This window comes from Strix aluco, chromosome 7 (assembly GCF_031877795.1).
Source record: "Strix aluco isolate bStrAlu1 chromosome 7, bStrAlu1.hap1, whole genome shotgun sequence".
Taxonomy (NCBI): Eukaryota; Metazoa; Chordata; class Aves; order Strigiformes; family Strigidae; genus Strix; species Strix aluco.
In genome coordinates, this window is record NC_133937.1 from 13,543,589 (window position 1) to 13,569,374 (window position 25,786).

General features: G+C 41.6%; 1 protein-coding gene across 1 annotated transcript in view; it reads right to left on the reverse strand.

Moving 5' to 3' along the window:
* CSGALNACT2 (chondroitin sulfate N-acetylgalactosaminyltransferase 2) overlaps positions 1-23,576 on the reverse strand; it is a 34,390-nt gene extending 10,814 nt beyond the window's left edge. The window contains exons 1-2 of the mRNA XM_074830513.1: positions 23,490-23,576; positions 4,939-6,184 (exon numbers count right to left, since the gene is read on the reverse strand). Of these exons, the coding sequence (XP_074686614.1) occupies positions 4,939-5,602 (664 nt within the window). The 5' untranslated portion in view covers positions 5,603-6,184; positions 23,490-23,576. The remainder of the gene's footprint in view (positions 1-4,938; positions 6,185-23,489) is intronic.
* Between the last annotated feature and the right edge of the window lie 2,210 nt (positions 23,577-25,786).

A 25,786-nucleotide genomic window follows, 5' to 3' on the forward strand; every position in this document is an offset into this window, starting at 1 on the left:
ATCCTACCAGTGCCACGCTTTTAAATAGTATGTGTGTGCTCATCAAGTTATTCTCCTTGCTATGAGCTAACCTCCATAGGTAATCTGCTAATTTGAATACTTTTATGGTATTAAAGCTTCTATATACAGAAGCCAGAATTGAGAACAGTTAGAAAAAGAACCCACATCTGTTTTACTTCTTAGTGTGTTCAGGTTTTTAACACTTGTGACTGACTCATGTAATAAAACCCGCTATCTCACCTTCCAACTAGCATACGCTGGCTGCCATCCAAAGTAGAGTTCTATAAGCAAAGTGGTAAAAAGCAGCAGAAATAATTTAACAGCTGTTATTCCTGGTCCTTGAAGCTTACTCCCTTTGCAGAAGTTCTGTTTCTTACCAAACAAATTAAATCTAGGAATACTGGGGATCAATTACTAACAAAGCCAAAAAGCTGCTCATCTATTGCCTTGAATACTATTTCTTGTTTTACAATTACCAAGAAAGCTACCAAGGAAGTGTTTGGTCTATGGAATTCAACACATATGTGCTTTTTTTTGTGTGCATTAAAATTCTCCTTTTCAGTTCCCAGGACACTGGCCAGTTTCTGGTCTTATGCAGGACATACTAAGGGGAGTATCTGCATGACACACAATCTACACTGATGGCAAGGACTCTGGAAGAGTTTTGACTTTGAGCTTGCAGCATTGGGATAAACAGTTTTTTCACGCCAAGGATGGGTGGGGAGTCTTCCCTTGAGATTCAGACCTAAAGATAGTTTCTGGCCTTTGCCCAGTTCCAACTGGAAACACAGAAGAGAAACGGACCCAAACAGCAGCACTCAAATTCTGGTAGACATTCAGTAACAAGACCTTTATTAGAGATTAGCTAATTCATAATTAACTTCTGAAAATATGCTAATGCTTCTATTTTCCAAAGGTTAATTTTAAATGTCTATCCAATGGAAAAGCTTTTAATCTCTTGATAAAATAAACTCATTACACTGATAAATGCAACCCATATAAACTGGTTATGTTGATAGTAAAGTATAGATGTCCTTGAAGGCTCCTCAGTGAGTTTTAATTCATTATTCAAGACTTAATGTCACAGGCTTCTGAAGAAAGGGGATGGACAGAGGTAATACTATTATGCTCTTCCCATCTTACTTATCCTCTGTTTCTCAATATTATCAAACACTGATCTCAAAGTAATCTATTTTTAATCCAGGACTATCTTAGAATGCCCAATTCAGCAATTAGGTTCATTGTTTGTGAAAATATCTAATATTGCAACTTTTACTCTCTCTAGGGATACTCTTCATCCAAGGGGAATAGCATAGTCCTATTTCTCATATGCTTAGATCTAATGGAAATATTATGGAAAAAAACTTCAAAGTGTTTTTCAAACAGCAACTGCAGAACAAGACCTTAAGGTCAGATTTTTGTTCTGTTAAAATTAGAATTCTGGAAGTTTCCTTCTGGGTTGCAGCAAAGCAGAAATGGTAACAATGCGGCAAACCAAGTCCTACAGAGCTGAGAAACTTGCTGGTTTTCTCTTCATCAGCAGAGCAAATCAGTTGAGCCTTGTAAAAAGGAATTTGAAGCTTTCAGACAGTATCTTTGTAGTTGTAATGCACACTTGCAAATCTTGTGTTTTTACTTGGTGTTACTGCTCAAAGCCTGCCAATAGTCATGATGTGGCTGTGGCCGCTCTGCTCAATCACAATGCCAAAACAGATTTGGATTATTACTTTGTCTTGCAACAATAAAAAAATTACATCAGTCTGAGTGACACTTGAACAGGTTGCTCCCTACTGTGGATACAACTTCCTTGCATCACTGGTAGAAGTCAGAATATCTTCATGTAGAGACTGCAGTGGCTGAGCATGAACAGTTAAATTTAGGGCACAGAGCAAAAAAACAGAGCAGCAACAAGAAAGTTTGCATTCATCAGCATGTATTTTGAAGTTTTTTGGCCTATCCGGTGCTAGAGTAGTAAGAATCAGTAGATTCAGACTACTATGTATTATTGAGTAATTAAGCATACTTTTCCAGAAAAGTTTATTTCTGAAATTACTATTTACAAAATAAACGAATTTAAATAGGCAGATTAAAATTCCTGTCATTAGTCTATGTTGTCACAAGTTACTTCAATATAGGTAAAGCCTAAAATACATTAAAAAAATTCTTGATTTTTTACAAATCAAAACAGTAATATTTCACTGACTGGGCATCAGAGGCAATGTAAATGCTGGGAAAGAACTTCAGACATATTCAGCGGAGATGAAGAGATGCCATGAGGTAAAACTGTCTATAAGAAAAGAGATTCTAAACTTGTTTAAACAGCCACCAAGTTCTCTAGAGATTTACTAATACACCTGAAATTACATACCACAAAAGATTACATAGCTCAAGGTTTAGTCTCGTACTTTGCAAGTCTAAGAAAAAAAAGCTGAAATAATTCCCAGAACCAAACATATACCCACATGAAAATTTAGCCCGTTAAGGTAGGAAGCTAGAACACTTCTGGAATAAAAATGCTTGTTTCTAGTTTAGCTTGTGTTTGTGGCACAGTTTTGTGGATACGTTTTTGTAGATAGATATGCATTAGTTTTGAGAAAAAATTCTTGCAAGTCGGAACAAAAGCAAAATCTGTATTAAACATAAAACATGATGGTTATGTAGTAACTAACGCAGTATCATGTTTTCTCTCTACCAAAAAAAATCCACACATCAAATTTCTCAGCTTCCTGTTTCAAATTGCATAAGACTCTAGTCTTAGTCCTAAATCACTTATTACAAAATAATCTATTAGCAATTGAAGAGGATACAGAATCTAAACTATTTGTTTTAACTCAAGCTGACTTTAAAAAACTGTTCCTCTAAATGAGCAAAGCCAATCCAGGACCAACTTAAGTTGTGCTCTTAGGACAGTTACAGGAACTGTTGTTACTTCAGCAGACACACCAAATCCACTATGAAACTTGAATCCATCAGTTTATGATAGCTTAAGGGAACAGTATTTTCTAATCAGAAAGGCATCAGCTTTCCAACTGGACTTCCATCAAACAAGGATGCACAAACTGACAACAGAGGTAGCACGCTAGAGCCCAGTCACAGGGTTGCAGGGCAAGGCACCTGCAGGTACCACTACTGGCTGGTTCCATTTCTCACCTCTAAATTTTGGAACAATAGGAAAAAAAAAGGTGCTAATATTCAGAAACAGCCTTTTTTTTTGCTGGCCCAGTGTCTAATATTTGCACATACAAAACCACAGAACACCCACACAACCCACAACTTCTGTCTGAAAAGACAGAGATACATATCACTACGGCTAGTTGCTAACACATTCACAAGAGCTACAGCATAAAAACACTTTTCTTTTTCTATAGTTCCTGTAACCCTATGCTTGAAGAGACTGCCTTTACAGGAAAAAGAAATTAATTCGATTTCCAAAGCCAATTATCAATATACTGGTGTGACCACAGGCAGAAGTATGAAGTACAGTTCTAAGGTCCTAAATCTTCTTGCTTTCCTGGAGGTCTACAGTCATTAAAGGCAGTACACTAAGAAAAATAAACAGCCATTTCAGTAATGTTAAAAAAACCCCATCTACCAGAGTATAAGAACTATCTAAAACAGCAAAGGAAAAGCAGCTGCACACTTAATATAAAAAGAAAACAATTAAAAGACTGCAAGAATGACTACCTCCAGACAAAATAACATGGTTTTAAGTGAAAACTATACAAAGAGCCTAACACTGTGTTGGCTGTGTTACACCAACACAGTTGAGTGGATTCTACGCCCTGCCCCACCTTCTGGAACCAAGAGTACTTGCATTAAACTTTAAACACAGTAGCTGTTAAAAGCAGAGACTTTTTGCGCTACAGACCAATTACATCATCTTAGACTGAAAGAACTGATTATTTCAAGGCCAACAGTACCTTTCTCCAGCATGTTTGCTTAATAGTGCAGACATCAGTACTGCAGAGATCCAGAATCCCTTTTACAGTAATGCTCTTATAACATGGTCCAACTTCTGGGGTTTTTTGGGGGTTTTTTTGGTTTTTTGTGGGTTTTTTTTGGGGTTTTTTTTGTTTGTTTGTTTGTTGTTTTTTTTTATGGCAGCATGAACTGTATTTAATACTGTAAATACAAAAAAGAAGTATTCTCAAAAACTGCCCTAGTACCTATCTCCATCAGCATTACACTGTACCTTGAAAGCCAACTTCTATAGGAATTATCACTAACACATCTTTTAAAGGGTCACTAAGTGTCGAAAGCATAACTGCTATATTTGTTTTTATAATAATAGGTGTTCTGCAATTAAACTTAAAAGCGCTGAGAGAGAACTGAAGAGGGAACAAGAGAACAGTTCAAGGTTGCACAGCTTAGTGGACTCCATAACTATTCAGGACACCAAGTTCTTCAGCTGACATGACCAGAACATGTTAGTCTAGCAAAGCTCTCCCTCTGATATGAGTATGCCACCTCTAAGAGAGTCAAAAGCCTGAATATTAACTAAAGGCGGCATAGAGATGAATGCAGAAAAACCCTGTAGCTTCATATTGAATTGCTTAACTATGCTGAAACAAGAGAGATGAATCAATTTCTTGCTTCCACCTCCACCAGTTTCACTGGAAGTCTTTCAGTTAGTATCATAAGCACTTGTGTTACACTGACTTCAGCTACAATCAATTTTGAATTGTCTCAGTATTTTAAGTGGATACAGCTTCCCCCATACACTTCTTGTGGTAAGCCCTTCTGAAATGGATTTCTTGCTCCCTACTCAAAACAAGATAATGAAGCAGTAATATTCTCATCATTACAAATAAAGGTTCTTACTGTGTAATTACTGTTCAAGACTATATTCAAGTAGGTAAAACCCCCCAAAATACAAACACCATTAAATGCCTGTTGTGACATTCTGTTAATGGGCTGGAAAGCATGTAATAAACATACCTTCTATGAAATCATTTTCACTATACAGCTGCCTCTCTCCTACTCCATCATCTTCATCTTGTCCATCTTCTTCATCTGGATTATTGATAACCTCTAGGCCAGCCTCAATAACTTCCACCAATTCATCTCGTTTATCCTTTCTAACAGGTTTCTCTTCTGGATGCCGAGTGAGCCCCATCTCCAACTGGAACACTTTCATGGATGTAAAGCTTTCAAAAGGAATGACGCCATATTCACTAGGCAGTTTAGCCCCCACGCTCACCTCAGCTTTGTCAATCTGGGAATGAAGAAACTCTAGGAGATCATTGGATGCTTGTTCTTTGGTGCCCTGGTAGTTCATACCATTGACCTTGGGGCTCTTTTTTTCCTGCAGGGATTTCAATTTATCACTCATTTCCTGAAGCTCTTGCTTTAACTGGGCAATCTGACGTTTCAGACTGGTAGCTCGGTTTTGATAATGCTCTTCTTGTTCCTGCAAGAGAGCTTGATAGTATTCTTTACCCATGTTTTCGCCTACGACACCAGGTAGAGATCCATTACCATCTGTTTGTGGAGCACACTCGAGCAAATACATGAGTAAGACTAAACTGAATAGTAAAGCAAGGCCCACTAATAGCCAACGAGTCCTGGCTTGAATTACTAAGCCTCTTCTGGGCATTCTCATATTATTTCTGTTTCCAGTCCAAAAAGATGACTTGTCTGTTTGTGCCTTCCAGGGAACATCACCCCAGAGTTCAAATCTTAGAAAGAGAGAGAAAGCATGACCGTAATAGTTACTACAAGTTTTGAGAAAGTAGCTGGTGAGCAGTTTCCAACCTTTGTCTTAATCGGGTGTCATTGCAGAGACACAAATCTGAGGTTCCTGTATTATCCATAACCATCAACTGTAAGTTTGGTTGATGCCATACAATTTGTTCAGGATTTCCTACCCCAAACAAGAAGCCCTGCAGAGCGGGAAGAAGATGGAAGACACCAGAATGGAGTCATATTCCCATTTCCTAATTCAACTGTAGTTGAAGGGTTTTAGCCTATTTGAAGTTCAGTAAGGAAAGTCTGTAAAAGTAATTCTATAAGCTTTGAAGCAACACTAATTTCTTCTCCCACTATGTGTGAGAGCAGTCTACAGTTTAGTAACAGTCATTTTCATTGGCTAGTCTGGCTTCTCCTCTGGCACTTGAGTATTTTATTCCACTTCCCCTCCTTTCCTTGGAATCTGTGGTTTGAGTCAGCAAAATGAAGACAGAACCTAAAATTAAAGGAAAGGTGCATATTAGAACTACAAAGCAGCCAGTCATTTGAAAAACACATGAACAAAGCTGTAACGCATGGATGCAAAGGATTGCTGTGGGAAGGGGTGGGAAAAGGAGAAATAGAAAACATTATTTCCATTGCATTACCCATCAGTGATTCCCTTTGACACAGTGTCTGGAAAATAGCAATATGGGCAGTCTAATGAAATACATTTTTCACATAGCTGGCTAAAACAGTAAGGGTTCTTCTAGTCTCATCAAGTTTTATTGGTTTTAACTCCCCCATTCCTTCTTGGTTTTTTTGTTTTGTCTTCCTCTGTGGGAGGAAAAAACCACCAACAAAACCCATGCCCCTCCTATTCATCTAAAGTAAAAAAAATTCCAAGAACTATTTTGAAGCAGCAGCGGAAGCCTACATTTCCATTTGCTTTTACTTTAAGTAAATATATTTTAGGGAATAATTATTCACTCATGAATAAAGTATTGCAGATTTAAATATCAAAGTGCACAGAAACAGCGTTTCAGAATAGGTCAAATTCAACTGAAATTCAAATTCAAACTCAATCCCTGACTGATGAAAGGGAGCCTCAGACTATCCATTCACTAACATTTTCACCTCTTGATTTGGTTAGGCTAGCATGAAGAGGCATTGACCGTTTGCATGGGTCACCCTCTTACACCACTGACTAAACTGTCTTGGAGGAAAAGACCATGCAGAAAGACCACTGTTATGCAAGAAGGGGATACCAAAAATCCTACTCAGCAACAATAGTCAGCTAAACGGTTTATAGGCCTCTTCAATGACAGCATAAAGAGCTAAGTAGTAAGTTCAATGCATGTTAGTCTACTTTCTAACATCAATAAAATACTTTCATGTAAAACCTGGTTGTGTAAAATAAATGACGCTCATTAAGATTTATCCCAGAATCTATTAGCTCTACATCCATTTTGACTGTGTTGTACAATTATTGTTTGGGAGAAGTTCTGGGACTTGAGTAACTTCAGTTTAGTTTCAGTATGTTTATGAGCCTAGAAAAAAAATTTCCCACTCCAATACTCTTTATATATGGGTTGGACAGATTGTTATCTAACACTGCCAGCAGTCACAAACCCCATCCTCTTCTGTCCTTGCAAATAGGTCACAGTGCCACGATGCACTCCATGTGTTTACAACAAACACCTTGCAGTATTTCTCCCTTTCCATTCAGCTTCCAGCATCAGGATATTGCTTTAGTGAGAATCAGGTACCATGTATCAGTGGTACCATGGTATTCAGCATCCTCACTTGCAAGAAAGCTCCAATAACAAGGCCTGAAAGATTCAGTAATTTATTCATACCACCAACACCAATGCCTGCCAATAGCTGATCCAAAGTTTGCATGCATGTCTCACACACTAAGTTTTGCAAGAGCTGCACACCTTGGAATTGTTCAGCTGAAGCCTATAGGACTGCTTGAAGCAGTTATTAGTATTTCTAGTGCTGTTCATGAACAAATCAGAGCCATTATGTAGAAATTTTTAATACAGCAGCTTAAAGGCAATAGTTATCTGAAACTAAAGCTTTTTGAACTCACGTAAAGCTACTGGACACTCTGGCACAAACTAAGTAACAATTTTATCAACTGAATTCTAGATTACATCCTTTTAAGATCCAAATAAGATAGAATTTAGTCACTGCTCACTGCACAAACACAACATTATATAAATGCAAGTTAAACATCTATAAAGAGTGATCAACACCAGCTGTATCCTCAGACTATTGACCAGGGTCCAGATGTGGTGAATCAAGGGAGACTGAAGAAAAAGCAGTCTACAGGATAAAACCAGTTCACAGAAATGATGTAATATCATCCCAAGTTTTCTTTAGTGCAAAGTTTCCTATATGATGTTTTTTCACATTTCATCCTGAATTCTTGTTCTGTTAGACAGCAAGAGGTAAAGTCATGACTAACAACAAAGAACCATATGTTTCTTTAAACCTAGATACATGCTAGACTGTACTAAAGCCACTCCATGCAGAAGCTGGCACATCTTAGATCAGTCAAGGCATACTGAAAAATGATCAAACTACCTGACTTGCATAAAGTATTGACAAATCCAGCCCCAACTATTTTTCACTGCACAGTGTGATTACTGTTGTCAAGAACAGCAGTGTTTTTGCATCACTGTATACACAAACACAGCTACTGTACCACTACAGAAATCAGCTTTTCAAGTTATGAAGAAATGCTTTTGGTACTGGTGACAGGGTAGGAAACAAGGCTGAGTCTTACAGCTCAGCAGGACATGAAGAATAGAGCTTTGTGTTTTTCCTTTATCTTTCTCCTCACTTTCACAGGACAATTAAAGAAAATGAAAGCATGTACTAGAAAGCAGGAGCTAATATTTCTAGTTAAGACTGTCTTAAGAGATTATTTGGGCTACCGTGGTACAGTCTGTCAATGGGCAGTGCAGGCAGCTGCAAACCATGGCCAGATTTGGTTCATCACTGAATCTCTAACTTAAAGCCACCTAAGTCACACAACCTTTTACCACCATGAGCTTTAAACAATCAGTAACTGTTGTTAAGCAATAAATAGACATCCCTGAAGCTGGGACATTAGCCTAGTAGGCCTTTATTCAATTCTTGATTTACCAATAAATTGCCCTGTGTTCAACTTCGATGAGTCACTAAGTTTCTTTAGGTCTCATTCATGTCTTAGAAGCAAGTGACAACAGATTTCCTGATGTGGTGTCAAGACGACACAATGTACTGGGAGATTAAGATTCCCCCAGACAACAGCAGGGAGCAGTGAAAGAACAAGTCTGTTCTTAACTTTCTTAACTGTGGCCAAATGTACATCATTATGGTAAACATGGATTAAGAAAGTCAGCATGCCTCCACAGGGACTCGGCGCTTGCATTGCATCACCAACGCAAGAGCAAAAGATTATGAATAACTGTAGATTTTTGAGTGTTCCTACTGGCACTTCACCTATTTACGCTAGAGGGCTGTTTTGTGGAGCACTGCCTTAAGGGGTGCTTAGAGAAGGGAAACAATAAGCCGCTTCTGTAGCAATAGAAACTACACGTGGTGGGCTGCAGAGAGCCCCCTGGTTCTTTTCCTTCTAGGCTCTAATTATTCCCTCATTAGTTGAAACCTTTTTCTAGTGAGCTAGTGACAATCTTATTAACAAGACAGCCTTTCTGCACAGAGATAGGCCTTGCCTATTTATCTTCAATAGGTTTTATGTGACACCAGAAAGAACAGGCATTTTTCCCACTACAGCTTCCCTGTGGCCTTTAAAGGCAAGGAATGTTTGTGCAACCAGTTATGTTAAACATTAAAATTTTAAATTCCACATGGAGAGCTGAAGGGGTAAGTTAGTTTGCTAAAGCAGTGGGGACTGAGCCAATCTGAACATCTCCCTTTTTTCCCAGTATTACTTCTGCTGAGAAGAGTCATCAGGAAGGAGTCAGACACAGATTTCATCTTGCATCCTTCAAGGAGTGAGTGAAGCCAGTAAGAATCTTAATTCTCATCCCATCAGAAATGAAGGGTTTACAAGCCCTCTATTTCACTATGCTCTTTTCAGGAAAGCATTAGTTTTGCATATTTACAACCTAAATTTGATATGTATTAGGTCTGGCACAGCACTATTTTAGTAATTCCAGTAACCTCTCCCAGACTGTAGAAGATGACTACAAGAGAAAGCAGGCTGTGAAACCCCAGAATTAGCAAAAGCACACAGGATCCCAAGAATCACAATAGGAAAACTAATTCAGTGTCACATGATACATTCTGAAGTGTATGAAAAAAGAACAATAAGATTACCTAGAAATAAGTAATCATGAAGAAGTCCCTGGGATCAGCATTTCAGTGTTGAAAGACTTAAGTTCCAAATCTTTAAATTGCACATGCTGATATTTCACTTTATTTCAGTTCTTCGAAACAAGTCTATCTGCAATACTCCCTTTAAGCTCCAAAGAATGAGACATGTGAGGCTTATACAAAGCTTATGAAGATTTGCAAGTTTTCCAAAAGCAACTGGTTGTTATTCTTTCTGCATTTCCAGGGCCTTATGTATATTCAACTATGGAAATGTTTCTGTTCCTTACAAAAGAGCTCATTGATTCCCTAAGCACACGGGAATAGACCAGCATGCTAATTGAAAATGCATTTAAATTTGGTTTTATTATATTAGCATTCTGTTTTGGTTCCTTGTTGCAGAGGATGAGTATGTCTTTCTAAAGAGGGAAACATTCACACTTAAAGCAGTGACCTAATTCAGTATGTACTTGGCTTCATGCCAGACTGTATGGACATTCCTCATTTTAGCATGATCTACTTCAGATACATCCTTTTCATTCAGCATGCCCTAGATGGTCATAGTTTAGCTGTTTATGACATTCCAGCTGATTTTCATAAGTTATTTTATTGTTCATAATTTCACCCAGATGCCACAGATATGCACTGTCTCAAACCCCCTCCACACACACATACTTCTCTCCTTGGCAGATTATACAATGAAAACATAAGGTCCAATATCATCCCCTGAATATTCCATCTTACTCTGAAGAGTGTCACTGAAAACAGAATTGCTTGTGAACGTTAGAGAAACATTGCACACACAGTTATTTTCTTGCTTGCTGAAACCAACACCAAAGCAAGTTGCTGCTGTGGACAATCTTTGCATAAACCCTAGAGTGAGAAACCTCAAACCATACCTTAGGTACACAGAAACACATCATCTCTGTTTAGCCAGTCTGCTGACATACAGCTTCAGAAAAGGCACAAAGAAATTTGTTCAGGGCTTTATTATACAGTTCTAGTCAAATGAGTACCAAAGTCAGATTCTTCTGCTGTTTGGAATGTTAATAGAGAGGGAAAAGCAAAGAAGAGAAAAAAATATCCAAGAGGAGAGTTAGGGGCCATAGTTCTCACTTTCCACAGAAAACAAATCTTTAGTCTAGTACCTCAGCCTCACTGGACTGACTGTAAATAACATGTTTTTATCACTATTTTACCATCTGATTTGCTTTCAGCTACAGTTCTGCCTCCTCAGCACACATGCACTGCTGGATGGGAGAGAAGTTGAAAGTCTATCAGTTTATGGAAAGAAGATCTACCTTCAAGAAAACCAGCAGGAAAGTGAAAATAATTGCAAAATATTTTAGACCATACTAATTTAATAATAAACCCTAAAGAATTTGAAAGTTGTGCTTATGCACATCATAACCACTGTAATCAATCACATCAGGCACAAGCAGCAGCTTATTTTCAGCTTTTTGAAAGTTTAGAGCATAATACACTGTTCCAATTCATCATAACATGCAGTCTAGTTTGTAAGCACAGAACTGTAGCTTTGTTACTCACATTATCTGACACTAAAGTGAAATTTTCTTCCAGCTACCTTTTATGACTTTCATCAAAATTTCCTCATGTCCTCTTCTGTACCTTCCCAGCATTCCCCCTGCATGGCATGCTACCTTGGCATACTCACATGGATGAACCTGTATAGGACAAAACCTGTAAGAGCACACACCAGCACTCCTCAAACAGGACAGAGCAGTTTCTACAGAAAGTTGTTTTTCCAGACATTGCACATCTAAACCAGAAGTCCAAGAGTTAAAAAAAGAACCCACAACAAAACATCTGCCTTGAGAGACTAGGTGACAGAATCAGCTCTCCAACAGATCTAACTCAACCCCACAAAATCTGTGATCTTAATTCTTATAAACTTATCAGCTCAAACTGCTTGATAAATATGAGAAATGGTTGCATTCAGCTCCTGTCCATCAGTCACACAGGAGACTCCCAAGCAGTATGAGATATGCTGTCATCCAGTTACTGCAGCCAGCCTCACCTGGCTGCTCATCAACTAACAACCCAAGGTAATGCTGAGCTATCAGTTTAGCACTGCTCCTACTCACTTACAGGTGGGGTTTTTTTGTCTCCCTCCACGTTCTCTGTTATAAACTCCCACTGGTAAACACTGCCAAAACCAGAGTTCCATGGGGAGGGGCAGGGGGACAATGATGACTGCACACTGATCACTGAGCATCTTAGCTTGTTTTTAATTAAAGACAGAAAAAAATCCACCACACAGTCAACAAAAGAACTACTGCATACATTAGACACTCTCTACAACTACCTGAAAGGAGGTTGTAGCAAGGTGAGTGCTGGTCTCCTCTCCCAAGTAACAAGTGATAGGACAAGAAGAAACAGCCTCAAGTTGCACCAGGGGAGGTTTAGATTGGGTATTAGGAAAAATTTATTCACCAAAAGGGTTATGAAGCATTGGAACAGGCTTCCCAGGGAAGTGGTTGAGTCACCATCCCTGGAGGTATTTAAAAGACGTGTAGATGTGGAGCTTAGGGACATGGTTTAGTGGGACTTGGCAGTGTTAGGTTAATGGTTGGACTTGATCTTAAAGGTCTATTCCAACCTAAATGATTCTATGATTATGAACAGCCTGTGATGAACTATTAAGTGCTCAAGCATACCTGCAATAGGTAACTTCAGACATTTGTTTAGTTTCTGAACGGGAAGGAAAACAATTCATGACTTTGGCACAAGGATCATAGTAGTACTCTTAGTACACCAGGGACTAGTAGTTCAGGCATGGGAACCTGTAGGGAAAAGCTACTTCAGTGATGGGTGACAACAATCACAGGATTTATTACTCAAAAAATAACATTCCCTATGCAAATGGTTTATTTTACAAAGGTAACATCATCTTTTTGCCAGCAGAAATGCTTTGCTCCAAAATAAAATTAAGACTAACTCTCTACAAGTTTCCACTGTCACATTAGAGACTCCAGTACTCAGGGAGGATATACAGAGTTCCTTTATCCCTTGTTTCAATGCTAGAGAAACTTTATTGGTAAGAAATTCTGCCTTTTTCCAGGCTCTGATCCTGTTTACTAACTGCATCTCTTCAGGAGGTGCAATTGAAGCAGCACACTTTATACTAACCTTATTTAAGAAGAAAACATAGAAAAGGGTAGGGTTTCATTTTAATAGTGGAGTAAGATTGAGTCTACCTAGGGTTAGACTATGAAGGACAATCAAGCAGGTCTTGATCTTTACACCCTTCCCAAACCTCCCTTGAAATTTCTGCCTCAGTTTCAACAAGTTCACAACACAGACCATCAGGAGAGTGCAAAGGACCTGTCCTGCCCCTGCACCACATACCCCTTCCTCACCCTGCATAGATGACCAAAAGATAAATCAGCATGCCAAGCCCACAGAATAGGAAATAATATGGGGTTTACTGTCTCCGTTCTCAATGCTACAGCTAATGTAGCAGAGAAAGCAAGCAGAAGGCGATATCCAACAACCTAGACATGGTGATGTTTTTACCACAGCAGTCCCTGGAAAAAGCAATCATGATGTCATCCTCAAATGAAGGAAATGTTAACTGTACTGAAATGGCTTAAATGCAGTTCTTACATAATCTACTGTGAAATGACAAGGGGAAAAATGGTCTTTTGCTGAAGTGGTTTTATCTCCCATAAGTTAGAGAAGCAAGCAAATTATCATCTGTTCTGGCACTTGTTCCTACATAAAACCAAATCCATTACATAGTTAAGTGGACAAATGAAAGAACAACATTATTCACACTATTTACTTCATACCTCATCCAAAGTAAGCAATGAGCTTATGAATAGGAGCCCTGCTTTGGCTTCAGTGAAGCCAGAGCAAGCTCATTTGTCTGGAAACTGCTGAACCGAAATTGGAACTTGAAACCCAACCAGCTAGACTGTACCTATGCTGGTCAGTATTATCCTATTTCAGATAAGGCCAGGAAATAAAAGTCAACGTGTAGTCACTTTAGTTTTATGAAGAGACATCTGCTTGGCAAGAAAGAAGCTAGGTAAAATGTCCTAGGTAAGACTAGCTGAAGGAGTTTTGTTTGTTTGCTTGTTTTTAAATTATTATTATTATTATTGAATAGCTATCCTGAAACACTCACTACCTTCAGGTTCCATAAGATAAATAACTTTTGTATTTACACACCTTTTCCTATAGTTTATACTCCTCAGCTGCTGTAGGCACTATTCCCCTTTTTAAATTTGGCAAAACATCCACAAGCTCCAAACTTAGAGAAGCAAGTCTTCTTCCCCTTATTTTGCCTACCCTATAGGTTGTTAAAGTTCAACCTAGAAATGGGAACAAAAGAACAAGCAGCTACCTTAGTACAGTTATCAGGGAAGCACTTTCTACTGGTATTGCTAACATCTCAAACAATGTAATATCTTATATTAGCATTAGGCAAGAATCTGACCTACTTTTATCACACGCTTTACAATAACCTTATTAACAACATACTGTCCATGAGGAACTGCATAAGTTATACGGGCAATCGTAACATGACAGTGAGGTGGGCTCCCGGTCCAGGCCACACCACCCAATTGATGGCAGTGCACTGGCTGACAGAACCTCGAAACAGTGCATATGACATTGCACACTCCATCAAGGGTAAAAGGAAAGCTGCATTACTGTGGTGCATAGCTTAAGCAAAACTAAATCACAGTTCTTATGGCAACTTTAGTTTATCTTCAAAGATGCATAGTAGTCTCTGTTAGAGTACATGGAGTGAAATCTTTATACTCCTTTCAGTATGTTAGAGCAAGAGCTGCAGCAAGAAGCAGAAATAAAACTGATGCCCAGTAGTGTTCAAAAACGTAACACTGTAGGAGGGGTTTTAGGACAGGAAAACCAGTTACACTTAAAGGTGCATCACCTTACAGTGAATGAAGAAAGCTAAAATACTCTTTAGACACCCAAAAGTTTCTAAACATCTTAAAAAGGCCCCAGCTAAATATTTAGCCCAGACATGATGAACACTCTCCAGCAAATGCAATAGAACAGTAAAAACTAGTGATCCTAGCTCAGGCACATAGCATTTGCACAACATACCAACATTTTCACTGATGTTATTTTCTATTCATTAAAAAACCAAACACTGAGCATGACTGAAATTGTCCGTTGTGGGAACAGTAGAAAGGAAAAACAAAGAGCTGAGAATGATGTGACTTTTTTGGAATTGCTTCACCTCAGTACCACATCTAACTACCTTCTCAGAATCAAGTTGTCTTCCATTTTCTCACATCTCTGATTATCATCTAGTTCTCTATTCATGGAGATCGAGACAACGTAGTTACTGTACCCTGAGCATAGTGAAAATATAAATGCCAATATATGTAAACTCTTGTGTTATTTTTAAAAGATAGCTGTCATCCAAGTTCATACACAGACCTAGTGGAAGATTTCCCACTTTGAGAGGTAAGGAGAGAGGTCATGCATCCAGTTTCCTTACACTTGTAAAGCAAATCTGAAACTCCTATAGAGCAAACCAGATTCCCTTCGAGGGTCTCAAAGGTACCTAAGAGGTGGTTATCACATACAGATTTATTTTTTTACACTATGAAAAGTAAAGGTGGAAAAGGACAGTTCTTAGCCAGGGAAGACATTGACCACTGGAAGACATTTCTGTGCATTTTGTCCAACTGGTAGTTTAGCTTGAAAGTTTTAAATACAATTTGATACAGAAATCCTGAGAAAAATGCTGCCTTGAAAAAATCAATCACCCTAAAGTTTTTCTTAAGTAAACTGAATCAGCTAGCTTAAGTTCAGATGTGGCATTCAAAACTGGGCTCACTTTGCTATTCCTCAGTCCATCAATCTAAGATTGAAGGAGGAACAGAACCTACAAATATTTTTAGAATGGCTAAAAATCAGCGTAGTAGTTTTGGTTCTGCTTTCAGCACAACAAATCAGCCATGAATATGTCACCAGAAGTGAAAGCTGGATGCCAAACGATTGAGAAACATCTGGTGCGTTCCAGAAGCACAGCTAGATGCATTTATGTCATCTGTAATTTTTCAATTTGACATTATAACTAAACATTAACTTACTCTTAAAGCACTAGCAATACCAGGCTTCACTGAAAGCAGAGAAGCTAGCAGTTTGTCCAATCTATCTTGATATTCTTTTTTTTTTTTAAAGTTGCCTTGCACTGAAAAAGACATCAATATGAAAAATAGAAACACCAAACACTCAGCATTTCACATTACCCTGCTCCATCTCTCCTTGTTTTTCAAGTCCCTGAAGTCAGTCTTTGGACCGGACCACTTGGATCATCGTTCCTCCTCTTCTCTTCAAGAAGAGATGATCATGATTTGGAGAGAAGTCAGGCGTTTCTGTAAACCTCTGTGGAGTTTTTGCAGGTTCCTTGTGCCATTCTTCCATTGTGCTCATATTCCACAATTTCTTTTTTTTATTTTTTTGTTAGTTTTGCTTCACAGCAGGGACATACAGGTTGCTACTACAGACACTTGTTGCAAGCTATTCAAAGTGTCACATCTGACACATGGTCTTACTGGCAGGAACTTCTATTATTCTATTCAAACACTGATTTAAAGTTCTGTTACCTTCTCCTCTTGTCCCTTCAGACAGATTACTTACATCCCTATCATTCTTGCACTTCTCCACCTAGCTAGGTAGAACTAATAGAAGTTCAGGACCTTACACAACTAAGGAGCAACTCTGAAGGGTTAAACATAAAAAATTCAGAGTCACTGAATTATGTCTGAAATCTAAAAAAAAAACCCAACAACTTAAACATCCTTAGTAGCACTTAATAGCAGAACCTAATACAGATTTTGGATGTTAAAACTCAGTCCTGTGGCAAACAGTGGGAGGGCTGGGTCAGAGTTTGCCCTGCACAGGTATTTTACTGGAGTACTGCTTCCACACTGTGCTGGGAAGAGGCAGGCACACCAGTCATGCCAGCCTCTGTCCAGCCAGCACCAACTGCAACTGATACTCATCCTCCTACTTTTCAAATTGTATGTCTCCTTCAGAAGACTCCTATCCGTATCAGAATCTCCCAGATCACACAAAAGATGGACTAAACTACTATCACTCAGCAGGCTTAATTTCCACTCTACTGGAGCCCTAGAAAGACATGCAAGCCATCTGCTGCCCCCAGGGCTGTGAGTAGTATCAACAAGTGCTGACAAGTGTTTTACTTTTGACACCACTGCTTGTAAGAGACAGCAGAAGTGCTACCACAAGTCATCTGAAAACTATCACCCAAAACACTCTTCCTGGACAGATTTGATTTCATAGAAACTGATGACTTAGCCCTCCATACAATTCCAGAGACTCTAAACTGTGCTCAAGACTAGCATTTTCAGTGTGCTTCAAAACACAAGCTTGTTTACCTCATTTCCACTGCTTTAATCCATTTTCACTGCTTTAATGCAGCAGTGTTCCCCATGCACCACTGCTCAACACCTGCCCTTGCAACAACACAAACCCAACGCAGAACTGTTTAAGTATTATTGCTACTGTTTCTACAGAGAAGATACACATAGGGAGGAGCAGAAAATCTGTGGTTACCTTGCTACTATTAACTGTCACATGATAAACGTCATAGGATATACCCACAGCATCTACAAACAGAATTATCTATAGCACCTCTGTACAGCAGGACCTCAGCCATCAGCTTTAAAAATCTCACAGCTTCCTGTAACCTGCAAGCTAGAAACTGTCCTTCCATGTCTTTCTCTTGTAATTGGCATCTGAAAAACTATTAGGGCCCTTTTTCCTTACAAGATTATCTGGGACCAGTCATCCTGATTTCCAGATCCTAATACATTAATACAAAACTAGCCTAGCTTTGTATACAACTTTCTGGAGAACTCAGATGTCTGTTGCAGTTTAACCCCAGGTGGCAACTAAGCACCACCCAGCCACTCGCTTACTGCCCCCTGGTGGGATGGGGGAAAGAATCGGAAGGGTAAAAGAAAATTTGTGGGTTGAGATAAAGATAGTGTAATAGAAAAAGCAAAAGCCACGCACGCAAGCAAAGCAAAACAAGGAATTTGTTCACCACTTCCCACCCGCGGGCAGGTGTTCAGCCATCTCCAGGAAAGCCGGGCTCCATCACATGTAACAGTCCCTTGGGAAGACAAACACCATCACTCTGAACGTCCCCCCCTTCCTTCTTCTTCCCCCAGCTTTATCTGCTGAGCATGACACCATATGGTCTGGGATATCCCTGTGCTCAGCTGGTGTCAGCTGTCCTGGCTGTGTCCCCTCCCAGCTTCTTGTGCACCCCCAGCCTCCTCGCTGGTGGGCTGGGGTGAGAAGCAGGAAAGGCCTTGAGCTGTGTAAGCTCTGCTCAGCAATAATGAAAACATCCCGGTGTTATCAACATTGTTGCCAGCACAAATCCAAAACATAGCCCCATACCAGCTACTATGAAGAAAATTAACTCTATCCCAGCCAAAACCAGCAGTGTCCTACAACTTTGATCTTTTATGGAAGCGCTGATCTACTGTCTTGACAAAAATCATGATTAACAGTGCAGACACATTAACTTCCTTTTGTGGTTCATGTTCATTTGTCAAAGTTAAATACGAGCAGCAGTTATCTAATAGGGATAAAAAAACCCTAAGCTGTTTAGCAATTTTACCTGGAAATATTTAATATGTACAAGTATTATATTTCTAAGTCTACCTTTAACTCCTAAATGTTCTGCATTGTATTACTTTGCCTTTGAACACATGAGAACCAGTCTTGAGTTATGTTCAGCTCAGTGAGAGGATTGTTGCCTGTAACAGCCATTAAGTATGTGGCAGGACCCATCTCCAGAGGGTTCAGCAGACATGAAAGAATTCTATTTCTGTTCTACAAATGGAATATCAGTTTCCTTTAACAGAAATTCTCTGCAGCATGCCTAAGAGTAAAATGAGTTCCCCTAGTTTTTGGGAGAACAAGTGCCAAATGTGTCTGCCTGCCCAACCCTCTCCCAGCATCAGTCTAGCCATCCCTACACTGCTAAGACAGCTGCGCTACTTCAGTTCTGCACATTTTTTCTTTAGTCACCTATTGTGTACTTGTACTCAAACTCCCACAGGTAAACGTTTTTATCCCTCCATCTATTGAAGTAATGCATTAATTGACAACTTAGGTCATTTCTGGCCATAGCAGAGAAGCTGATGGGAAGATTCACTTTTGACACCAGAAGGACATGTATGCTGTCTGCCAGGTGCTGATCCAGGCTTTCCAGACAGCTGCCTTAAGTGACATCTCTACCAAAAAGCTCAGTACTATAAAGGAGAAGGATCCTCTTCCAGAGTTGTTTCACCAGTGAAACAGTACCGCTTAGAACAGAGGAGGAAGAAAGGGCAAGAAAAACAGTGAGACAGACTTGCCCTTTATCACCAACCCACTCCACCAGTAAAAGATTTAATATGAAGGAGGAAGGTGAAAGAAGAACACTGGCAGACCTGCCCTTTCTGTCACCCACCAACACAGCTGCCAGCAACAAGATTCTCAAATGCACCTATTGAGGAGACATGCCCAGCCATGACCATAAGCCAGGATGCAGATGGGGTTCAGACCAAGAATTCCCCACAACCACGGTGGAGGCTAAAGGAAGCAATTATACCCAAGAGGAGCATGGTGCTGGAAGGCACATGTACTGCAGGCAGATGCTAATGAGTAAACAGGTCAATCACTATAGTTATTTTTGATTACAGTTGGAGATGATTAAGAATGGCAGGAAATGGTTAGATAAAAAAAGTACATGCGAGATTTCCTCACACAACAGCTTCCTCGCCTCAAGTCATATTTGGATGCTCTGAACTTTGCTTTGAAACGCTGACACTCCATTGATGCTCTTTCCAATGCTCACATTTGCACTCACAGCACCTGCAATGGCTTGCCAGCTTTACCAACTCGCTAATAAGTTTCAGAGCATTTTGTTTGTGAATGGGAAAAGCCTTTAAAAACAGGTAAGGTAATGCAGAGATCATTCCAAGATATTCTTCCCACCATACTCCACTCTGAAATAATTGTGGAGCAAGTGTCTCCTGCCAGCCTTGCCATACACAAAAAAGCAGTACAGACAGCCTAGTGCCAGCACAGAAAGAGTACAAGCTTCTCACATGTATTTTAGCATGCCGTATTCCCACATGCAGCAAAATCTTTCAGTATTAGGAAGCCTCTCCTTTCCCCTTGAAACTCTCATTTTTAGTGACTACATATAGCTTGCAATGATTATCTACTTATTCTTACTTTGAAAAAAAGGTTTCTCAGATAGCAGTAACCATCAGAACCACTGATTTAGATTAGACACCCAAGGTGTAAAATACCCAAGAACTATGAAGATGTCTATCTACATTTTTAGGTATAAGATACCCACAGCCTTACTATAAAAATTTTTAACAGGCTCAGATGAAAGCAGCAGCTAAATGCACCTAAAAAAGGCCTCTGACAGTATCCTGTCCCACTCCTTTTGCACCAGAAGACAGTCACAACAAGAAGGACTGCAACTTGGAGTACTGTTCCTGCTTTCAGAAATGTGGGGAGTTTGGTTTTTTGTTTTTGGGTTTTTTTAGGTTTTTTAAAGAGCTTCATAAAGAAGAAATTAAGAGTATTACAGTCATTGCACACTTCCAGATTTTTCTAACAAACAAAAATATTAATGGAAGTGCTGGTCTTTTCTAATCGTCGCTCAAAATGAAACTGCTCTGGCAGACAATGAGAAGCGCCCTTCTGCAAATTCTTCTTACAAGCTGTAGCTGTAACTCAGAAGTAGAGCTATATTCCCATTCCCTCACAAAAACATTACATTTCTGAACATCTTGTGAGTTACAACCATCACTGAACTTACAAGAACATAATTAGTTGCATAAAGCACAGTATTTTTTTAACAAAAGCTATTATGCTCCTGAAACATTTTCTTTCCATTGTGCCCTTTGAGAACTCTTTTTTTGAAGACTTTTTTTAAAAAGAAAGTCTTGTGCTCGAAATCCCTGTCTATTTGTTATTTTATTTTTCCAGAAGCAAATTATGTTCTCTTCCCATACTTTTATTCTGGAGGGCTGGTCTTCGAAGAGGGTAGAAGACAGATGAACTAACTGAAAGCCAAGCACATTATCAGTTCCAGTGCCAGCCAAATCCTTATTCAAAGCCTGAGTTTCATCCCACCTCTATGATCTTGCTTCAGCACTATTTAAAGAGAAAATACTGCAAGTCATGAAGCTTGCTTCATAATGAGAGACTGTTTCAGAGTTAAGAAAAATATTATGCAATTTGTTTTCTGCAGTAAAAAAAAAACTAGCCTTGTATTTCTCATACCCTCCCTCCCCCAAGTTTAGTTTTATCTCTCTCAAAAATTCAGGTCATTCTGGTGATCCTTTTAACAAAGAAGTCCATCAAACACTTCAGGCAAGCATGAAAGTAGCAGACTGTGGTGCAGGGGTAGAAATTGTTGTGGCATATATGCTTTTGGGTTTTTTTGGCAGCAGACCACAGCTACTTATCATTTAACTCTGCCCTCAGATGATGTTTCTCACTGACTTGGAAAGACCCATATCCCAGGGCTGGAACTTAAAAGCAAGTAACTTAAATTCAAGAATAACCTGGTGCAACTTCTATCACGATGCAGCAGCCTTAATGATAGGTTTGGGATTCTCTCTTTTCTTCCCCCTTTAAGCCTGAGGAAGATACTGAAACAAAGTCATGGGATCAGGAAGGGAAAGAACTATTCAGAGTCAACTAACCTTAATCACACTGAAGTTTTCATGGGTTTCCTTCAGGAACACACAAGCTAAACAATTTCTATTTGTGCCACACAGTCCCATACTTCAAAAATCATTGTTATTGACTCCATTTTCAGCCTACTGATGGTTTGGGACAGTGGTGCTGTAGCAACACTCAGCGTGGGTCTCCTGATACTTACGATAAGGACTTACTGGCAAAGAGTCTCTCTTAAAAGCCTCAGGGTATAATTGAGGTCCATAGCTAACACCCCATCCACAAAACGCATCTACCTCCACTGACAGCTACTGGGAATGCTTCCAAGTCGCTGTCTTTGACAGTGTTTGGGGACTCCCTATGTAGCTAATAAATAAAGGGAAGCCAGAAGTTTCCTTCAAATACACTGAAGCAGGATAGGAACTTTCAGTTAGTGCACACTCAAAAAGAAGAAACTGCTTTACTCACAGGCCCTGGCATTTACAGTCTCCAAGAAAAAAAAAATTTCACTGTATAACCTTAGCTTGAGGGATATTCACTCTGTGTTAAAACAGCCTCTCTCTTCCAGCTCTTCTGAGTTACCCAGCAGAGCAATAGAACACACTTAGTCCTTATCCATCATCTACAAGCTTAGCAGAAGAGATCAGTATCTCAATTTCCGCCTGATAGAGGGGCTTGAAGAGAAGAAACCCACAAACAAACAAACTACAAAACCATGGAATACAGTAAGTGTTAATTAAGCAGATCCGGATTATATTTCACTGAAAACACGTAGTAGCAAATTTAACTTTTCATATACCTAGCTTTAAAAACTGTCTTGCAAATTGCAATCCCCCTGTTTCTGCTTTAGCATTCCTCCTATAAATGAGTTAATTGCAGTATTAATAGGCTGGTAACAATGATACAATTTTATTTTTGATGTCCAGTATCAAAACGTTCCAACTTTCACAGTTTACAAGAGCACAGAATTTACTGAGAAAGAACCTGGCTGACAAAAAGCAGGAGATGTAAGCCACGGTTAAACAAGCCTAAACATCCCACCGAAAATAATTAAGTGTCCTCTTATCATCACTCCTCTATTCTGGGGCGTGGGGGGTGCTGGTGGAAGGAACCGGGGTGCCTAGCGGTTCGAGCACGTTCAAACGCAACGCCCAAGCGGCCCGTGCCCGGGGGCTGGGAGCGGAGGGCTCCGGCTCCGCGGACCCCCGCGGCAAGGGGAGGGGTGGGCAGCGGCGACACTTCCCGCGGAGAGGTTCCGCCTCAGCGCATTTCAGCGCTGCCTCCAGGCGCCGGCACCTCCACAAACGCGCTCCCCGGCGCGTTTAAGGCTGGTTCACACAATGGAAACGCAACCGTGAGGAGGAAGAGAGATGAATTTTATTGTTGAGATAGCGCCAAGATAAAAACCGAATTCGGTCTGCAAGGCCCCCGCCGCGAGGACGATTCGGCGCAGCCCAGATTAGCGGTCCCAGCCGCTTCTCCTCCAGGCACCGCCGCCCCCGCGCAGCGGAGCGGAGGCCACCGGCCGGCCCGCGGGCGCACCCCCCGCTCCCCCCCGCCCGGCTGCGATGCCGCCGGCCGGGCTCCCTCCCGCGGCGGCGGGCCAGCTCCCCTTGGCGGGCCGAGGCCGGCGAGCAGGTGAGGGAACGAGGAGCCGGGCGAGGCGCGCAGCGGGCCGGGGAGGGGAGCGGAGCGGGGGAAGGAGGCGCCGAGCGGGGTCAGCGGGAGGGCCGGGGGGGGCGCGGGGCGGCCGTACTCACCGCGCGGGCCCCGCCGCGGAGCCGCGGCCCCACTTCCTGTGCGCTAGGAAATGAGCGGGCGGGGCGCCTCCGCCGCGGCCCTTAAAGGGGACGGCACCGGCCGCCCCCGACCGCCTCCAGGGCGGGACCGGCACCGGCACCGGCCGCCGCCGCGCTGTGGGAGCGGCCCCCACCCCTCGCACGTGGCGGCGGCCCGCGGGGGGGGGGGGGGAGGGGGCGAGGGGGCGGGGCTGGCGCCGAGCGGCCGTTAGCGCGGCGGGGGGGCCCCCCCGTGCCCCCCCCGAGGCTGAAGGCGCGTTGGGCTGCGGGGCGCCGTGGGCAGGCGAGAAGCGCGTGGTTGAGAGCTCGCGTGGGGGGTGCGAGACGTGTCCCCACGCGTGGCTGCCGGGGAGCGCCGCCGGGGCAGGCCCGCCCCGCGCTCCGCGGGTCTCCCGGGCAGGGGGCGAGCGGCGCGCGGCGGAGCCCAGCCCCGGAGCGAGCGGCCGGGCTGCGCCGGGCCCGGGCTGGCCCCGCCGCTGCGCGCTCGGCGCCCCGGCGGCCGTGACCGCCGGCAGCCGCGCTGCCCTTGGCCGGGCCCGCCCCGGGGCGCTTCCCCGGGCGCGGCCTCGGCGAGGCGGCGGGCGCTGCGGTGCCACCCGTGGGCACCGGCGGCTGGCGGGGGCCCAGCAGCAGCACAGTGACGCCGGTTTTTCAAACGTTAACCAAACCCTAGAACTGTGGTGTAGTCTTTGTGCTGCAGATGCAGGGTCTACAACAAGCAGAACTTCCTGATAAGTATTTTCTACTTACCCAGACATTTACAGTTCTGTATTTCCAGAAGAACATTTCATTATATTCCTTTTTATTATTATTTTTCTGCAGGGCTTGACTTGAAGTCAGGCTTAGCATCTCGTGCACTTTTCAGCTATCTGCATGAAGGGTGGCCTGTAGCAGCTTAAAAGGGTGAGGCCAAGAACAGCTCAGGAAGCGGATGAGGTAGCAATGTTCTTTCTTAACTATATATTAAATGTTTCTGGCCCCGCTCATCCAAAACAAGAGTCATACACGCTGAAAAGCAAGTAAAGGCTTATTCTGTAAAGACCTGCACTCCCCACTTGACATTACTGCTGGTTTGACAGTGTCTGCTCACCTGCCTGAAAGGGGGGCACTAAGTGCATTCCGGAGTGGAGCCCCCGATGCTCTCTGCAGCAGAGGCCCCCTCCCCTGTCACATTATTGCTCTGTCGAGGTCTGCACCCCATTTAGCACAGAGCAGCCCTGTGTCTTCAGGCAGACAGAAACCCGTTCATTCATAAATAGCTACACTGCGCAGCTTGGGAGGGGCTGCGTGTCCAAGGACCTGGTCTGTTCAGTCTAGACTTCAAGCCCTCAAACAATGGCCTTTCTAGGGAATACCTTAAATAAATGGTGATTTTAAGCAGATGGGGTTTTTTCCACATGGACTGGAAACCCTCTTACTACTCATTGCTGTCAGGCTTCACTTCACTCCTCTGATCCATAAGCAGGGAAGGCACACTTGGCTGGTGTGACCAGCTGTCCATGCGGGCACTTTCCTACCCCTTGAAAGTTATCATGAGGCTGGATCATCAAAGTTAGGTGTCCATCAAAAATATATTTGAAGAGGCTAATGGAGAAGAGGGTTATCAGAAGGTTTTAGATTTTCACATATGCGCTCCTGAAACTAGCTAAACGTGGGCTCATTCTTTTTTTAAACAGTATGTAAATATACTACCATTTTAAACCAAACCTCATGCAGAGTTTCAGTGTTGCATATTACAGATGACTGTTGAGTATCTCTCAGCTCTTGCTTGTTTTCTGTGTTGTGGTAAATGGGTAGGAGTTTACTAGACACCTGTGTTATTTTGCTGATACTGGAGACCGCAGTATTCTAGACATAATATTATTTGGAAGTATAAGAATATAACAGAATGGAAATAACTGAAATTACTGATTTAATTAACTAACGCTACAATGTAGATCTCAGACAAACTCTGACAGCCCTGCATCAACCGGTCTACAGAGAGCAACCAGGCACTGAATATTGTCCTCAGGCTTCCCAGGTACTGCTTTTCTGCGTAAGAGCTAGTTGCCACTATGTGGGGAGATCTCTACAGTGCCTTACAGGAGATTGTACACAGAATACCTTCTCTTCTGCTTTAAGTGCCAGTTTCCTCTATTTACGAGTGTTCCTTCATTTCCAGAAAGATTATTTTATTTTTTTCAGATTGAGAGAAGAAAAGAAGAATAGGTTTCTTAAACTCTAGTAATAACAGTTTGGATATTCATAGTCATCTCTGT